This window comes from Pseudomassariella vexata (assembly GCF_002105095.1).
Source record: "Pseudomassariella vexata strain CBS 129021 chromosome Unknown BCR38scaffold_4, whole genome shotgun sequence".
Taxonomy (NCBI): domain Eukaryota; kingdom Fungi; phylum Ascomycota; class Sordariomycetes; order Amphisphaeriales; family Pseudomassariaceae; genus Pseudomassariella; species Pseudomassariella vexata.
The window spans coordinates 477,991-496,478 of NW_024467959.1; the positions used below are offsets into that span (position 1 = coordinate 477,991).

General features: G+C 50.9%; 5 protein-coding genes across 5 annotated transcripts; 2 read left to right on the forward strand and 3 right to left on the reverse strand.

Moving 5' to 3' along the window:
* Nucleotides 1-1,140: 1,140 nt before the first annotated feature.
* Nucleotides 1,141-2,672, reverse strand: BCR38DRAFT_151046 (uncharacterized protein). The gene is made up of 3 exons (XM_040853711.1): nt 2,497-2,672; nt 2,219-2,369; nt 1,141-2,163 (listed from the first exon to the last, which is right to left on the reverse strand). The coding sequence occupies exons 1-3, from the start codon at nt 2,515-2,517 to the stop codon at nt 1,448-1,450; spliced, it is 888 nt and encodes a 295-aa protein (XP_040717703.1). The 5' UTR covers nt 2,518-2,672; the 3' UTR covers nt 1,141-1,447.
* A 2,915-nt stretch (nt 2,673-5,587) lies between these two features.
* On the forward strand, nt 5,588-6,443 carry BCR38DRAFT_336668 (Alpha/beta knot methyltransferase; the record flags this gene model as incomplete). The annotated part of the gene is made up of 2 exons (XM_040855477.1): nt 5,588-5,905; nt 5,967-6,443. 2 exons carry the CDS (start codon nt 5,588-5,590, stop codon nt 6,441-6,443), a joined length of 795 nt encoding a protein of 264 aa, XP_040717704.1.
* A 1,270-nt stretch (nt 6,444-7,713) lies between these two features.
* Nucleotides 7,714-8,471, reverse strand: BCR38DRAFT_151157 (uncharacterized protein). The gene has a single exon (XM_040853712.1). It carries the CDS (start codon nt 8,217-8,219, stop codon nt 7,749-7,751), a length of 471 nt encoding a protein of 156 aa, XP_040717705.1. The 5' UTR covers nt 8,220-8,471; the 3' UTR covers nt 7,714-7,748.
* BCR38DRAFT_482721 (uncharacterized protein) lies at nt 8,406-10,040 on the forward strand (the record flags this gene model as incomplete). Its single annotated transcript, XM_040863536.1, has 1 exon — nt 8,406-10,040. One exon carries the CDS (start codon nt 8,406-8,408, stop codon nt 10,038-10,040), a length of 1,635 nt encoding a protein of 544 aa, XP_040717706.1.
* Nucleotides 10,041-14,585: 4,545 nt separating this feature from the next.
* Nucleotides 14,586-17,510, reverse strand: BCR38DRAFT_482722 (uncharacterized protein; the record flags this gene model as incomplete). Its single annotated transcript, XM_040863537.1, has 3 exons — nt 14,586-15,239; nt 15,460-15,931; nt 15,991-17,510. 3 exons carry the CDS (start codon nt 17,508-17,510, stop codon nt 14,586-14,588), a joined length of 2,646 nt encoding a protein of 881 aa, XP_040717707.1.
* Between the last annotated feature and the right edge of the window lie 978 nt (nt 17,511-18,488).

Genomic DNA, 18,488 nt, shown 5'->3' on the forward strand with positions numbered 1-18,488 from the left:
AATGAACATGCAGTACTCTTATGGCTGTTTCTTTATTTACTGATGATGAATAAACACGACATCTCATGGCCCTTTCATATCAGTCCAATGAGTCCCGTCTTAGATTAGTTTGTATGCTAAATTGCAAATATCACTGACAACAGCAGTGCTCTTTGCTGGTTAATTTCGAATTATATTTCCCTTTTAAGGCAGTTTTCACCCTGTCATTCATATTGAAGTTTTCTCATGGCCTCAGATGGCATTCAATATAATCATGCTTTCTCCTGCCTTTGTCATATTCTAAAGAGAGACCGTCTACCTCAAGTCGCCCCTAGGTTCAACCTACAACCACAGACAACACGTTGGCATTCCCCTCCCCCCGACCAAACACACCCAACAAACCAGTTGCAAGCTTAATCAACTCGGAGCAGCACAGTTTTTGAAAGCGAAGGCTGTGAATACCAATATAAATAAAAATACAAGAGGGCAGAATGCTTGGAATGTTGATCCTTCCAGAATGTGAAAATAATCATCCCGGGTTGCTCCAAGTATCAGCCACACCGCCATTAGCAGGTACCGTAACCAAATAGTTTTCTGCATATTTTCACATAATAATTCCAGTAGCAGAAGGACTAGTACTATTGTGAAGAAATTTTTAAAGAAATAGAATCCAATGCCTTGCGGATTATGGTATGCACGATATTGTTGTGGGGAAGCCTTGTTTGTACTTCAATTCTGATAACCACCGACCGTTCAGCTGAGGCGGACCAAGCGATGATCGTGTGCGAATGCCACCTTATAGGAAAGTCGTAACCCCTCGATAGGAAACACCAGCGGACGCTTTCAATCCACATGATGGAATCTACACCGACGACTGCGAGAGGCTACGAAACCGGCACATCGGAAGCCAAACAAGCATCCTAGGATTGCTCATCCAAGTGTGGAACTGGCACTGCACAATCCCCCGACCCACCACACCTTCTGAGAAGCAGCAGTCAGTCTCTTAACTTGCGATAACAGGCGACGCCAATATTGATACCCTAAGGCTCATGGGGCTACCTATAATAATATACTTATATGCGCTACTACTATTTCAACCTTCTTCACATGACACAAACTCCAAAGAAAGGCTGTGAAGCTGTGCTCTTTATACGTCATGGCCAATATTTATCGCTAGATAGTAGTCATCCAAACAATAAATCCACAGCAACAAAAGTATTGGCACAGCTATCATCTTAGCTCCTTCAAATATTCAGAGTTCACACTCCTCACACGTCCCCCAATAACCCGGTCAACTCATGAGATTTCAGTTTCATATACAATTAGTTTACCACAACCAATGCAAAACTCCAACTCCCTACGCCTGCTTGTGAACAAAATATATTGATCACGTCAAGCCGCGACAACAAGCCGCATTAATGTCACATAGATCCCTGACGACTTTGGAGTCTGGTTCGACTGGAGGTGCTTAGGCAACGAAGATTCGCTCTCCGAAGCGAAGGTTTCTGCGCTTGTTCCTGCTGTTCTTATTTTTGTCCTCCTCCTGCTGCTGCTGATCTTGGCCATCATCGAAGCTGCTAGAGCTGATCGTCGAGGACGAGTTTGAAGCGTTGCCGTTGTCGTCAACGATAGCTCCTGGGCCATCATTAACAGCCTCGGCAGCGGTATTGGCAGCCGCCTCGCCATCGGCGCCGTTGTTGGCAGCGGCGTTAGTTTCACCCCCGTCCCCTTCAACGGTAAACTTGTTGCAGTCGTCCTGGGATCCACGCTGGGCAACGGGCATGATGACCGGCTGATGATTAGCCGCCGAGTTCATGGTGCAAACTCGGTAGTTGCCGGCCGGGAGCCCTCCTGAGACGATAGCCGACAAGAGTCCATTGCCATCACCAGCGTCATTGATGCCTTTGAAGAAAGCGAATTGCGTCGGGTCCGGAGGTGTCGTCGGATTCAGGCTGTCGCCGAGATCCTGGACCGTGATGTGCGTGTGGCCAATCACCTTGCCATCCTGGAGATCCTGCGGCGCCGAATAGTAAGTGGTGTCGGCGTTTGTGAAGCTGCCTGCCACAAGGTTGCTGGTTTGGACTTGAACGTCGAAGTCCGTTCCGGCCGTGATCGTGTCCCCGGCCTGGGGATTCAGGAGAATCGACGAGATCATGGCCGACTTGGCTGGGATGTTGCCCATTGCTAGGGAAAGTCAGTACTTGTTGGAAGCGAGAAAAGGTTGTGTGGAATGGCATACGGATGCCGTTACATGACCCATCGGTGTTTTGGAGTCCGTTGGTAAGAGTCTTTCCGCTGCAGAAGTTGATAAAGTTCTCTTCCGAGGTCGCTGAGTTGGCTTGAGTATCCTGGGTACCGAGGCCATCGCTACCATCGAAGAAAGAGCCCTTCTGGATAAGATCAGAGTTGAGCGTAACAGCTATTTTAAGAGAGAGAGAGAGTTAATTATTGTCAATGAAAGAACGCTGTTCCACTATTGAGCCAGTCTTAGGAAAGGGTGAGTTTGAAAATACACACTGCCACCGCTGCTGCTATCATCTCGGGCTCTGTTCTGGCGAGCGCTTGTGACACCGAGAAGAGCCGCAGCCCAGATAAGGAGTTTAGATACCATGTGTCCTGATCTGTTGAAAAGAGCGAACAGAGCCAAGGAGGTCCGAAGTCGAGATTAAAAAGTGTAGTCCCAGATACACGGTCAACGTGATCTTCACTTGACTAGCAAAGTAGAAGTAAAGGAAAAGGAGGGAAGAGAAGGTAGTAAACGAGAGATGAACGGTTGAAACAAAAAAACCAAGAAGAGAAGACTGGATACTATATACCATTTAAAAGAATGGAAGAAGACCATGGCACCTTATATAAGGCTTGGCGCGAGCATAGTCGGCCATGGGGGACATAACCATAAGCAACACCCTCTTACTGGAGATCCAGAACACCAGGAGTATATGGAGATACCGAGCGCATACGAAATACAGTGGCATGAAACTTGGGACGAGTTGCAGGTCGTGCACCTGCTTACCCGATCAGGTTCTGACCAGGTTCTGACCAGGACCTGCCTGGCTGCGGGGTAACAATTTATACGAAAAAGGAAACTGACAATAGTATAGCCGTTATAGACAAGGGGACTGGATGGTAATGCGAGCGATGAACAGATCTCGGAAACACGGATGGGATGAATAAAGTGGAGTGCTTCACCATCTGAAGTTGGGAGAGTGATGAGATTCATGGCTTCGCCTTATCTCCAGCCAGCTCCTGATCCATACAAAAAGCTTGACAGGTCTTGGCAAATTGGTGGTGGACCAGCCCTAGACGTTGATCACGAGGGTTTGAGACACCAGAAGGGGGTTCATAATAAGCGGAAACACTAGATGTCGGAGTCGCCAAGGAAAATCAGAAACAATGCTCGCCGTCGATCATGGGGAAATGAGTGCTTCAGTTGCAACGGTGCTGGACAAGGTATTGATGGACCGTGCGAGAGTATAAGGGAGTATAGCGCGAGGCGACAAGAGCAAGTCTGGCGCGAGACGGTAAGAACCATCCGAACGACAGCAACTGGAGGCTCTAGGGTACGTCGGTAACTCAATGGTAGGTGCTAAAGTCGATATAACACCCACTTCTGTTGTGACATGCGAATTCTGTGTACCACCATTTGTGGGAGAGCAAGTTACACATGCCGAAACTAGCGAGGTGCGTGGGCAGATGTTGTCCCTGTAGTAGGTGTAGTACGCAGCATCGTGGGATGCCCACGGTAGCGCCTGCGTGTGTGTGCTGTGTGAGATCCGATACCGTCTTCTGCTCTAGCCCCTCGGCACGATTCCGTGTGCCAAGACAAAACACAGAGCGCCACATCTCGCGCCCCTTGATTCTAAGAGACCCGTACATCCTGATTGCACATGAATGCACCTCTGTCATTGATAGCTAGGATAGCAATGACTTGAAATGACACGACATCATGCCTTTTCGGAAAGTTGCCTATGGCTGTCGAGCCTGATGAAATGAGCCCTGGGAACGCAGGATTATAGCTGCTAGTCATGTCGACACAAACATGGATGTGCGAAGTAGCATGACGGCAGGTTTTCAACTCTCGGATGCATCTTATTGATCTTATCAACGTCGGCTTGTGGTGGCTTATCAGTGTCAAAAGCCGAGAAGAAGTGCACCGGATTGGGGAGTCGTCTCTTGAGCATCTGGGCGATATCACACTGTCCTACGCCCAGTTAAGACACTCTCATAACGTCAGTATCCTGCGAAAAGACAGGCGCATGGCTTGATGTTATTCCGTCAATGATGCATGAACAACCGCGGTGGTCACTGATGCTGTACGGAACAGATGGAGCAACTCCTTTTCTTCATGACCGATGACTGACCTGAACCGAGTCGTTGGACGGAGGTCAATGTCCAACCAGGGTTGTTGAATCAAGTTTTGAGTTTCGGCTAGGACCCACCAGACGAGGAACTTCGCAACTTTGACCAGCCTTGGCTTTACTTCGCAGAGGCTGTGTGAGTTGATTGACGAGGGTCGGAGTCCGAGTGAGAGGGAGAGTGAGTCTGTTTCGCTTCTGCTATTCTTCGTCGTAAGCAGGTACATGGCAGAAGGCCTTCGTTCCAGATAGGTAGGCTTCCGACTCTCGGCGTCTTTCAGTGATGAAAAGAATATATAGACATACGATAGACATACGTACGGAACGACCAGTCGAATCACCTTGTCTGCCACAATGCCTTGAGTGCGGACTTCAGTATTGTCCCACCAGGAAGGAAAGTCTTATACGTGAGCACTTCATTGCCGTCCGCTCAATGAACAAGATTTGGACGTGAACATCAGCTCGGGAATATTTAAAGCCTTGTAGGTAGAACATTCAATCAATGCTGGATGTTGGAAGAAAGTCTTGGATTTAAGTGCTACTGTCGCAATCAATATCAACTTCCAAAGTTTGGGAAATATTCGGCAAGCGCGGAACCGGAGAATTGGTCGGTCGCCAAGCTTAGCGTGATGGCGATGCAGGCTCTTGTCAGCACACGATTCATTTCATACAGAGCATAGCGCAGGCTCGGCGGGGAAGGTAACTTTCGGAAATTTCGACCACATTACTCGTCTCCCTGTAATCTGTACTCCCACTTATCTCATCCTTCTGAATCTTCTTTGTCCGACCTTGAATTCTTGAGACGTACATATATTTGGTAAGATCTCTACAAGTGCTAGAATATTGGATTGGAAAGAGCGGCCATCCACTCGAGCGTTACTTTTTTACTTTCTGCAGCACAAAGCCCCGCGAACCAGGCAACCCCAACTTAACAAAATGTCGTCTCCTGAGTACCGCGCCGGCAAGCGACCTCGTAAGTATAAAGATGAAAAGAGAAAAACTTCCCATTTGACTCTACAAGTCAATAGACTTTGCGACTTTGCGGGCTGCTCGCGGGCTGCTCGCGGGCTCCGACATTGTGTTTGGTGCATAATCGGTACTGGAGAATAAACCGCGACGAAGGACAAATTGCGTACTGGTTTGTTGAGCAGGTGCAAGCAAGCTATTTGCGCGGCACTATTTTTTCTAATACCACCAATTTCAACCATCTGCAGCCTTTCCCTGCCCAAGAGCAACCGCGCACTGCAGTCAAGATGACGTTCAACACGATCAACACAACTGACAATTTACGCGTTTCCACAGGCACGCAATCGCTCCCCCCTCCGGCACTACCTCAGCTCGTCGCCGAACAACACGTCCCTATCCCCTCGAGCGACAAGGACTCACAGAGACTCATCGTCGTCCTGTCCAATGCCAGCCTCGAGACCTTCAAGGCCACCCACGGCGGCGGGGGTCGTATGGGCATGCACCGTGAGGAGAAATATTCGCTGCTCAACAGCGACGAGCACATTGGTGTTATGCGTAAGATGAACAGAGACATCAGCGATGCTCGGCCAGATATTACGCATCAGGTCGGACGAATCCTGTCCTTCATTGTGTCGGGCATTCAACATGCTGACTGTGCTAACGTAGTGTCTCCTCACCCTACTTGATTCGCCCATCAACAAGGCCGGCAAGCTGCAGATCTACATCCACACAGCCAAGGGCGTGCTTATCGAAGTCTCGCCCACAGTCCGAATTCCCCGAACCTTCAAGCGCTTCGCCGGTCTAATGGTCCAGCTCTTGCACCGCCTGTCCATTCGGTCCACGACATCTCAAGAGAAGCTGCTGCGAGTCATCCAGAACCCCATCACCGACCACTTGCCGCCCAACTGCCGCAAAGTGACGCTGAGTTTTGATGCCGACCTGGTGCGCGTTAGAGATTATGTTTTTAGCCTAACGCCCAAGGAGAGCATCTGCGTCTTCATCGGAGCCATGGCCAAGGGTACGGACAATTTCGCTGACGAATACGTGGACGAGAAAATATCTATCAGCAACTACAGTCTGTCGGCTAGCGTCGCTTGCAGCAAGTTTTGCCACGCTGCCGAGGACGTCTGGGACGTTATCTAAAGCCTGTCCTCGCCGCGGAGGAGCAAAGAAGGGGGAGCAAGTCGTGGGAACGTGTCAGGTATGAACAATAAGCGGAGTCGTCTTGCAGAAGCCGTCATACAACATTTCGGCCAATGCAAAGCGTCCCCGGGGCTTGGGTCTACGTTTTTTGTCCAGTCTCTGTTTTTGCAACCAAAACAACAGGCGTTCAACATGGAATCCCAAGACGTTTTCACCGTCTTCGTGAGCTACTTCAACTTGGCCCACTTCTCTTTTGTGTTTCTTTGCATTCCTGCCTTCACCCATGTATACAATACTAAAACACAGTTTTGCCAAGGCTGGAAAGCCAAGGTTGAGGTCAGGCTATGATGCTACACCTCAGAAGGTCTGGCCTTGTTTTGGCTGGCCCACTGCCATCAAGAAATGGAGTTCGGAAACACCGTCCAATTGGAAGAATTGCGAGAGGCAGAAGGGTGGCTATTTTGAGGTTGTCGGGGCGGACAATGTCAATTGAGGAAAATTTAGTGGATTTCAAGTCGAGGACGTTGATGTATCGCATTTGAATAGGAGCGATTGGCTCAACATCAGGTGTCAGGCGTCAGGCCTCGCAAGCTTTGATGAAAGAAGCCTGACGGCGCGCCAGGAGAACGAATCCGGGTCGGTGGCTCTTGTTCTCGGTGATGGTGGATGGACCAAACCACCTAACATGACGAGACTAGGTCACACCATTGTCACCTCACTGGAACCTCAGTGGGCGCCACTGAATTATGCCCGAGATACCAATCCAATCAATTAAATGCCAAAGAGCAGGGTTCAAATAGACAGGGAGTGGTTGCCTCGGGTTTATGACCCCGGTCCCTGAGGCCTTTTTCTCGCCCTTTCTAGCCCGTTCTACGTGTAACCCTTAAGAGGCTGGAATCATGGGGGAGCTGTCAAACGTGCGAATGAACGGTGGCACTCTGAGTGTCATCTGCGGCTCTTAGACGTAGGGCATGACTCCTGGGCGTTGCCGTTGGTCGAATGCTGCAGGCAGCTCCACCAACGACGAGTGGACCCTGCAGGCCACCCGCAGACAGCATCACAGATGGACGAGTTCGCATCGAATCATTGGCAGGCAAGTATCAATGCAATTTTGGCCTTTCAGACCGCACCGAACCAACGTGGCAGTTCGCCTGTCGCCCGATGTTAGAAAAGGGGGGATTTCAGAGGGGCAGGGTCCATCGGTCAGGGCAAACACTAGGATGTTTTGCTCTTAGCACGCAAAAGTGCAAACCAGCGGTACGGACGGCACCCGTCCACCATTTTGGGCCTTTCCCTCCTGCATCTTTACCTCTTTACGGCCTCTCTGCCACTTCGCAAACACGTGGAGGGACAAGACACCACCGCATCGTTGTCTGCCGGGGGAAGTCTTAGATGTATTATGTGCGCCCTGGTTCTCGTTTCGGCGAACCAAGGTGCAAGTGGAGTCGTGCTCTGTGTCAATCTGCAGGCGTACCTAAACGGCACCTTAGCGGTGTCGTCTGAAGTTCTTATTTGATGGCGGTCTGGTTGTACAAGTGTACAAGGAGCGAGCCGGCGCCAGACACTTAAGTAGGACTTGCTTGGGAAGTCGGCTTCACACTTTATTTCGAAGTTAACAAGAACATACCTTTTTACCGAACAAACAGACTCCGGCAAGACGAACTGTAAGCCCGTCACACGAAAGAAACAGCGTTCGACGCACAAAGTTTGGGTGCAACAGAAGGGCCTTGACTCCTCTCCCGTCTTCGTTGATATTCTTTGCCTCCATTCACACATTTCGGCTGGATCGATCTGCCTCACGAGGCTGGCTGCGCATCTGTCACCTCTCTTCGCTTTCTTCCATAGATTGGGGATTGTGTCACCGTCGGGCGCCTGCAGTTATACAACACTCCAACAGCTCGCAGCTTGCCCCATTCTCTCGTTGCCTGCCTTCTTTTTGTTCTGGCTCAGGGCTTCTCCTTCATGCTTCCTTACATCCAAGTCTCTGATCTGCCGTCGTCAGCTTCATTCTACTCGGCCATCACCCAGCCCCTGGGACTCCGATACATAAGTGCTAGCCCGACTGCCATTGTGTTCGGGACCAGCTCCGAAGACAACGCTGCAACACCACCGCTTCCTGTGTTCGAAATTCTCGGCAACAAACTTGTTTGTGCAGAGGCCGGTTCCAATTCGCGGATCGTCCTGTCAGCACCGTCAGTGGCAGTTGTGTCGGATTTCCACGCTGCAGGATTACGTGCCAACCCAGACCTACAGGTGATCGGCGGGTCCATCATTACTGGAGACGCTACCAAGGGTGGCGAGACTCGTGCAAAAATTACTGATTTCGACGGCAATATTATGGAGGTCGTCTACGCCCCTTCTGCCAGCTATCCATCACGCCACGGAGCACCAGCAGTCCGTCGCACTTCAGTTAGCACGGACGAAGTCGGCCGCATCCTCGACTGGAACTTAGACGTGGCTACCTCGCAGGCTCCCTCAGCCGTCGCCGGCCCTGAAGCCCCTGGTGAATCCCAGCCCACCGCACTGACTTCTCGACGCCCGGGTCCCGTTGCCGTCCACTCCGACTCGCCTGAGCCGTACGCGGTGTTGCGTCGAAGTGTTACCACGTCGACTATTGAGGCGTCGCCCCGCGAGTCCTCCAGCGGCCTGACTGCTAGCGTCGTTCTTGGATCTGTACTAGGCGCTGTTGCTGCTGGCGCTGCCGTTGGTGGTGCCCTCACTTACATGAACATGCGAAATGAACGTGAGCGGGCTCAGCGCCAAGAGTTCGAGGCACCCGTTATTCAGCGCCGGTCAACCTTCCCGGACCCCTATCCTGATCATCGGCCTCGCTATGTCGAGGTCGAGAGGACCGTCGAGAAGATCCGGTATCCCGAGGAGCTACCGCCGCCTGCTCCCAAGAGTCGCTACTACCCACCACCCGCTTACATGGCTCGGTATTCCCAAGTCGGCGGCCAAAGCAGAGAGGTCGAGGAGCTTGATGACCGCTCAGGCCGCCATTCCTCGCGCCAAAGCGCCGCCGGCAGGAGTCGCACCCGCAGCGAGGCGGGCTCGAGTCGTCATCCTCTGATGATTGCCGATGCCGAATACAGGAGCCATGCAGGCTCCAAACATGGCGGCGCCCCCAAGATGCTCACCGAGGCTGAGCATCGCAGCCAGGCTGGATCGAGGTATTCCAAATACTCGACCCCACGGTCTGTCCGTCAGCCCGATGCTGCGACGTACGTCTCGGCCCGGACTGAGAGGTTGGAGAATACATCCAAGCCCGCACCCCAGTTGCTGCCTCTCAGGTCCAAAGCCCCTAGCACCTATCAATCGTCAGCCCCGGTTAAGGTGGCCCCGTCCAGGGCGCCTACTCATCACACTAACGCCACTGTAAGAACGGCTGCCCCGTCTAGAGCGCCTACACATCACACAGCAGCCACAAAGATGACGGCTCCCAGTCGCCACGCATCCGCCAGGAAGGTCCCCTTGCCACAAAGTCACGTTGGTAGTAGTCTCGTCGATTATGAGTTTGAAGAAGACAACGACAGTATTGCCCCTAGCGACAGTATCAGCTGTATTGGCAGTCGCAGAAGTAGTAGATCTCATCACTAGAGCTTCTCGGTCTGCAATGCCCGTTCTCGGCTGTCATCGTCATCTTATTTTGGACTCATCTCGCATCTGTTTGCCGATGAAAAACGTGAAAACATCACCATATCATCGTCCAGCCGAGGAAAGACACGCCAACAGGTCATGCAGCACGCGAGACGCGTAGATGCCAGAGCTCGGTGAAATAGAACGGATGCCCCAACAAACAAACCTCATAGCATCACGGGACTCTCCAAGAGAAGAGGAACCATACAGAGCAATCTGCAAATTCACACAAAACATGCATAGAGACAGACGGTTGGGTTTCAGGCGGGCTGGGTTTGGCTACTTCATTTGATAAACACAACGCATTTATGGACGGGGAATTCTTTGGGTATCGTACGGTCTCGTCTATGTTCATATCATGATCTTGTAACGATCTCCATTATATATTTCTTTCGACCTACACTTGTGAGCAGCATGGTCCTGGGGTCGTGCCATTCTTGTACATATAGCAGTCATGTCGGGATTGGAGTGCGTTGCATTGAGCTTGACGTTGTGCGTGCTGGAAGAATCAGCAAACGCAACTGAAATACTCTCTACCATTATGTGCCACTCTGATGACACTGAAATAGCCCACCTAGGTATCGTCAGTGTTGGTTGCAACCAAAACGCCCATCCTCTATCTGCATATTTGCGGTAGCAGAACAAACAGGGCAACCAATCGAAATTGCCCAATTCCGAGTCTTGATTCGGGTTAAGTGCTCTATTGCTGGGTGAAAATACAGTATAACTCAGATCGCCCGGAATATGGTAATTAGATTGCTACAGACACTGGTGCTTATATCGCCTATGTGATAAATCAGCACTAGGGCTTACCACCCCAAGATGATGGGTGACTCAGCAGTTGATGTATATAAGATGCTCACAACCTATTACCTACCTTCCAAAGCCCTCGGCAGTTCGCTTCAGACGGCGACGGCGTTTGGGAAATGACATCATGGGATCATGCGGACAAGCGTTCCAGGGTATGACAATCATATCACTCAACTGTGCTACTAGCGGCGGCATTTTCCTACGGTCGGTCGGTTGAGGAAGTTAGCCCTTGCTGGGTGAGATGGTCGTCTCTGATGGAGACTCGTCAGAGGCCCTGTGCAGCTTCCAATGAGGGAATATGCATCAGAACTTGCCCTTGCGTCGTCTCGATTCCAAATTCACGCGGTTGGTGTGGTTGTTACTTTGTTAGGCGGGTCTTACCAAGGCTTAATGTATAGGGTACGCAGTTAAGGAGAGGGCGACGCTGTTTGCATTTACATGTAGGTTGGCCGGATAGTCGTCACACTCACTCGCGTTCTCTCAGGCCGCCTTTTTAGGGGCTTGTTCTTATCATAGCGTTTTGGCACAACAACTGTCAGACAGTTTAACGGCAACCATGATGGCGACTGAGGTCAAATCGGAGCGTGGTCGGTGTCTAGTCTCCATCATAATAGACCATTGTGCGCGGCAGGATCCCCAGCGCATTGTATGCACCGTCACCCGGTCGTCCAACCTCCAAGATGGGTTCATTAGCATCACTGCGTCTCAATTTGCCAAGGCCGCGAAACGAACAGCAAATTGGCTCGAGTTGCCGCTTAGGAAGAGCGAAAGTTTCGATTCAAGTGGGTATTTGGGTCCTCGTACGTCCCAACCATATCTTTATTCATAATTTGCGATTTTAAATGAGTATCTGTTTTATTTGGTAGAGAGCTCAAGACAAACCCCTTCTTAAGATTGGGGCCATTAATACGGGACGACAATATTTTCCTGCTCTCGCCGGGTGACTCGCTCGAGGTGAATATTGCCATGTTGCAAGCAAGTGACTGTCATATGTGGGCCAGGCTTCAGTAGATCAACACAGCCGTCACCGACATACTGCAAACTCGGTAGATGAGGACTTTCATGATCCCGAGCTTCGTGGAGCTGTTGGATCCTCAACTTGTACAGCACTATAGTTATGATCGGACGTGGAAGGCAGGAAAAAATTACCCCTTTTGCTGTTGTCACTCCTCTGGTAAATACAATCTGGGATAATTTACCTGGGCGACCTGAGTATGTTACCGTTAGGAGACGACTCGTTTCTACCCATGGGCTTAAACAGATGGGACTAGTATCCCAAAAACTATTCTCACCTCCATGGGCTTCCTCGCTCCGTTTGAGGCCATTCACGAGCTCCTGGTGGGCAAGGGCCAATAGCTGAACGTGAGATGGATGGATATGCTAACTATCTTCAGATAGTTACCTTGGTTTCATGCATAGATTCCTCTGTCTTATGCTTGATTTTCCTTTTCGTCTTCTCTTCTATTCCCTGTAAGCAAACTGTGTGGTATAAACTCGACATAATAGTTGGCTAGATTTCTCCCAACTCTCCCTATGGGGTTAGGCCAGGACACAAGGCTCATCTACGTTCCACCCAGGGTCCTTCCCAATCTAGCTTTGCTGAGGCACGTGGCGAATCTCTTGGACATCGACAAATGTTTTCTAGCCCCCTTGGATCATGGAGGAGCTGGCTTTTAATCGAGCCGTGTTGGACAAAGTGACGGCAAAGTCAATGCATGCCATGTTTGGCGGCAGTACGAATACTTTTTGCTCCTGTCATTCCAATAATTATTCTCATCCTTTGAAACAATAACGGTGACATGTAAACATAGCTGGTATTTCTCCTGAGCTAGGGGATTTGTTCAACCAACTTATATCGATCGTCTCCATATGCGGGTAAACAGAGTGTCGAGAAATCCCTCTTATCATTCCAGAAGACCGGCAGGATTCAAACTAGTTATTTCAATTTCCAACCTTTTAACCAGGCCGAGTTTTAAGACATGTCTCGAGTGTATAAGTTTGTAAAAGTGCGAATCTCTTCGAATTACAATACATATCAGCTTGTTTACGCTTAATTCTGTATCTTGACGGGTTCTCGACTACAGATTGGTTCATGAAGTATCTTGTGCTGTCTAATGGGGGGAAGATACAGCTGGTGGATATGGAGGGTGCTATTGTCTCATACCCGGCTGGTTAAGCTGCCTTGATAATAAGTTGGAGACGAGTAATAGGGGAAATAGCTTACTTCATACTTGGCCAACGGTCTTCAAGTTGTCGTTAGAGGATTCGAAGTAACAGCTTATAGCCCTTACTGACCTTGGTCTGAGATCTGGAGAAGCTTATGGACAACATCCATGAGACGGTTTGGATGGTAAACTAGTCTGTACCTTTCTATGAAATAATCCACTGTGAATACCTCATGGTTCTGGATCTCGATAAACCATTCCTAAGAATGGATAAGGGTGCTGTGAGGAGATACTTGACGTTGAAATTGTATGAAAAGGAAATTGATAATTTCTATAATGCTCAAAGAATTGGAAAATCCCGACGTCTTGTCTTATTGTATTGATGTGATCTCGGTAGACACCATCGCAGAGAGTCTGAGGCAGGTTGTTAAGAAATTTCCGGAGAAAAGAGAAGAACTTGGATGTAGCTAGCCTAAACTCCTTAATCATTCCTAGGTTACTTGCTGCTATGCGTACTGCCACTGAGAACGAGCAGTTTAGTAATGGCGGGAAGAGAGCTAACGCCGAGATTAGGTTACGACAATCCGATCATGAAGGAGTTTGCAAAGGCTTCTTAGAACGCTTAACATCCAGACGGGGGCAGATGTTTTTATACCCAGGGAGCGCACTTGAGGGGAACAGAGTGTATACGCGAGATATACGACAGAGCTTCCGTTAAAATCGGAAAGGCCGGTAGACAAGGTTTCCGAAAGACCAAAAACACTCGTACTGACTGGAGTCACAGGACCCCTAGGCTCATACCTGCTCATCAACAACCTGGTTGAATTACCGGCTACCGAGTTCGTTTACTGCCCGCACAGGTCTGCAGATGGCTGCTTGCGAATACAGGGATCTCATCATGGCTTGGTCTGACGACAAGGCCCGTCATTAGCTAGACTTACGAGCGGAAGTCAGCATTGACGCGGACTGAAGCATGGGAAGCTAGTAGGCAGGGTAAGCCCTTAAAATCAAGCAAACAAGGATGGTCCATGAAATTCAGAATCATAATAATAGTAGAATGGTTTAAGTCAGTGCTGTCAACCACCTTGTGTAGACAACTACTTCCAAGTCCATAAGCTCGGTAACGAATAGACTGGTATATTGCATTTGGATTCGCCCTCCAAACCACCCAGTTCCCGAAACATCATGTGAAACCGTGTCATCACCCAACCATTCCATCGTGACCTCCATGTTGTCCTTCCCACCGCGAGTAAAGCTTACCCAATGACCATTGCTAAAATTGAGACGGCCCTGGCTTGTACCCGCCATTCCAGAGGCTATCCGAGCCCTGCTGTCGCCTACGACCCGGTCTACTGCGTTGATACTGGAGAACTTCCAGCAAGCAGTGCAACGTAATGCTAGGAAATAAATTGGATATACGCAATGAATGAGAAAGCCCACAGTATGCAAGTCTGTCGCTCTAGCCGTTCAACTCTCAAGCGTGAGTAATTGTGAGGCAGACATCTGTCCTGTTCCACCCCGAAACTCAATCTCAATAGGTACCAGGTGTAGCAACTGGAGTAGTCCTTGGATATTCTCCAGGAATATGCGGCGTACTATCTGTTCTACCTCCCACCGGTCTAACCCATTGACCGTTCTGAACATGCACTGCTCCCTCACCGCCTTTGGCATATCCGTTCTCTGCGTTCAGAGGTTGGGGCTGTTGCTGGTGAGGCAAAGGCTGGTCCTTCCTCTGCGTAGCCCCAAAGTCCACAGCAGTAATAAGTGGAGCCTGAGCATACACCAGCTGGTCGTTCTGGGGCGGCCCCTGTTGGCCCAGACCAGTCACCGCTGTGGGGTCGCTGGCATGCTGAGAATTGCGATGCAGGGGCATACCGCTGTACGGGTTGACACCGTCCTCTTTGGCCGCGTTGTGGATTATGGCTGCATGGCTCGGAGCTGTTTCCATGTTGACGCTTGGCGTGTTTCCGTACGTCTGTCCGACTAGCTGAGAGGACCTATTCCCTGGATACGGATCGCCAACACCACTTCCCGGTAGACCACCAGCAGCGGCGATGGCCTCGTAATAGGAACTGCTCCCGTTGGCATTGGCGCCCCGCATGGGGTATTCGTTATTGTCCAGAAACCCGGAGCTGCCACTGCTAGGGCTCACTGGCGCTACCTCGAGGCCCCTCTGCGCGTTGACCTGATAGATGTCAGTGCTTGTTCCCTCGGCTAAATCGTGATCTCTTTCAGGGGGCGGAAAGGCTCCACAAAATGACCAGTGCCCATCCCATGAGGTAACCATTGCTCACTTCATGGGATACCTGGATTGATTCCATGAAGTAACCAGTACTTATATCATGGGATAAACAGTGTATTTTGCGGGATAATCTACGAATTCTATGGAACAGAGGTGCTCATACTTGGATATCCGAAGGGAATCGCCCACCTGGCTGCGGCCTGTTACTGGAAATCGAGTTATTGCGAGATCCGGGGCTGGCGACAGCGGCCGCATGGGAATTGGAGACGAATGGCTCCTCGTCGGCCTCGTCGTCTATCATGCCATCACTGGATGTGGAACGCTGTGATGACCGGGACAAAGTGCGAGCGTGGCCGCGAACGAACGTGCTACGTTCCTCGGGAGATTTCTCCGTCAAGGTCTTGATGTCTTCATACCAGGCCATCATCGTATCATGGCTTTCAGCGCGGAACACCCAAGTATGTCCTCGATGCATCGAACCAGTCTGTCGTCCCTTGAGGATGAATTTGTTGGAAGAACCACCTTCTGTGGAGTGGGAGCCTAATTTCTGTTCTGGGAGGTAAAGGGACATAATAGGGGCCTGAGTCTTGTCTGCCGACTTGAACTCATGGAGATGGGTCGGCGAAAGCACATACCTTACAACTGTTAGTAGAGTATACTCAGGAAGAGGGGGTAGTATGCGATGATCACCTACCATCCCGCCGTATAGCTCTTTAGATACTTACTCTTGCGCTCAAGCAAGCCGGCCCTGATCTCCTGACTGGCGTAGTGATCCCGTCCAGGATAATGAATGTGCTCGGCTGAGCGAACCGGAATCTCCGGATCAACAAATTGGGCATCCCTGTGGATGAAAGATTGCCACTCGTGGTCTTTAGGCATAGCGATAGGTCCAACGCGAAGTTCATCAGTAGCATTATAAGCTGCGTCCGACTCGCGCTTGAGAATTCCAGCATAGGCGTTGTACGATTTCTGGATCTCGCCGACGACGATGGACTCGAGTTCGCGACCAGAAGATTCGAGGTTCAGATAGGCCTGGTGCAAGTAGTTTTCCTCATCGATCTGTCGCTCCACTTGACGGTCGACCGCCAGCCGCAAAAGATAGGGGTCCTGCTTGCCGGTGGTCAATGCCGAGTCCAGCTCGTTCTGACCGAGGACTTCTTGTAGGGAGTTGACAGCCTTGCGGGTGTTATCCATCTCCTTATCGACAGAATTCTTGAAGTCGCCCGATAGGCTCTTAATCTCCTTCATTTTCTGGTTCAAGTCGCTCCGCAGGCCTGTCAATGCCAATATGACATCCTCCTCAATCTCCCGAGCTTTGTTGGCCTCGATAATGGCGGTTTGGTGGTAGTTCCTCAAGATTTCCAGTGCATCATTCAGGCCACCCGAGCGGAGGTATCCAGCAGGGGTGGAAGTATTGTTCAGCACATTAGCCAACTTGAGTAGCGACTTGGATCGGTGTTCGTAGTGCGACTGTATTTCCCTAAAATAGGCGATGAGGTCCTTGAGAAGCTTGCGCCATGCTTGGAACCTGTTGGCCAGGGTTTCGGTAGGGTTTCCGGTCGTGGGGACGGGACAATAGAACGCGCTGTGCGCCTCGTCGATTTCGTGAGAGCTTTGCAGCGCTAGGCTCCTCACGCTGCCGGCCTTCATGCTACGCCGACTGCTGCTCCTTTTCAGGCTGCCGCTTTTTCGCAGAGACGATTTCTTCTTGAGGGTGTTGCCCCTCGAGAGAGAAATGCCTGCGCCGCCGTTGCCGCTTCCTGCGCCATCGCTAGTGGTGGTATTGAGCACCTCAGGCCGCGAGGATATGGAGCTTGACCGCTGCATCGATGGGACGTCGATGATGGAGCTCCCTCTTACACTCGCATCCCACTCTTCGGTGAATTTCGGTTGGCGGCTGGGGGGCTGCAGGCCTGCGGCGAAGGGCGACGCAAGATGCGAGTTGGCTACCGTGTTCGAGAGGGTCTCGTCGTCGACAACAGTTCTTTGTGGGGAATGCTGCGGTTGTGTTTGCTGATACGGATGGAAGTAGTTATTGCTGCCAGAGCTTGGGTTTCTAGACAGGCCAGCGTTCCCAGAGGCAGGGGCGTGAGCGTTTGCGAGGTTCGGATTTGGATCGGGTGCGGCGCGCTCGAAAGCGGAAGAGTTGTTGAGGATGGAGGAGATGTTGCTGTTGGTAGCCGTAGGATGGTGGAGCGGGGATTTGGCTGCCATGGTAGTGCAGTGTATTGACGCAATCACATAAGACGGGGGATGCTTGGATGCTCGGGCGGTGTGAAGCTCGACGTCACGGCTGCTGCTGCCGTCCAAGTTGCAGGAACAAGTCTCAGCACGCCTACGCCTGGACCTGTCGCGGGGGTAAATTGGCGACTTGAACTCTAGTAGTCTCACTTGGGACGCTGGGAACCCTTTAGGGTCAAGCTAGTCGACGGTAAGTTTGCGCTGGAACATGTCTATTAGTTTTAGATGGACTACATAGCACGGTACATAAGACAAGACAAGATGGTGGTAGAATAATCGCTGTGGTACACATGGAACCGCCTGCGACAACGAGTTGTCGGCAGGTTAGCTGCGATGATACCACCAGAATATACTGGTACGACGCTCTTGCTTCCACATGGAAGCCCAGCGAAATGACCTACAACGAGATGATGATTTGTCCTTTTTCTATGAAGTATCGCCCACTGCTTCCAGAGGCGGACGTGTAATGGGCGTTGAGTTCGGGGTGTCTGTGGCGCCTGCAATGCGTAATGTGTCGCTCTCCGTGTAACTTGACCGAGGTGGGCGCACCGAGTGTTGTCGCTTGGCTGTGTGATAGCCGTCGGGATCAATGCGGTGATGTGGTAGAGTTCAACAGTTGGAATAGTTCTTGGATTTCTTCACCGCTTTAGAACTGTCGCGCAATAGCACTGGATGGGTATTTGTTATTTAAAGGGGTATCGCGAGTGAAGGGTAAAATTATCAAATAAACGGTCGAATGTCGCTGGAGACGATGTCTCCGTCACCTCGCGGTTGGACTGTGGCATCTTCTCCGCAGTGACTTCGTGCTAGCAGCACCGAACACGCTGAAAGATTGAAGCAGTCGGCCAGTGAACGAGCAGGGAGAGGAGGGGCGCAGTGTAGGACCCGAAGCTGCCCAAGGCTGCCAATCAATGAAGCTCCCATCCGCTTTCAGCAAGTGGGTGGACAAGG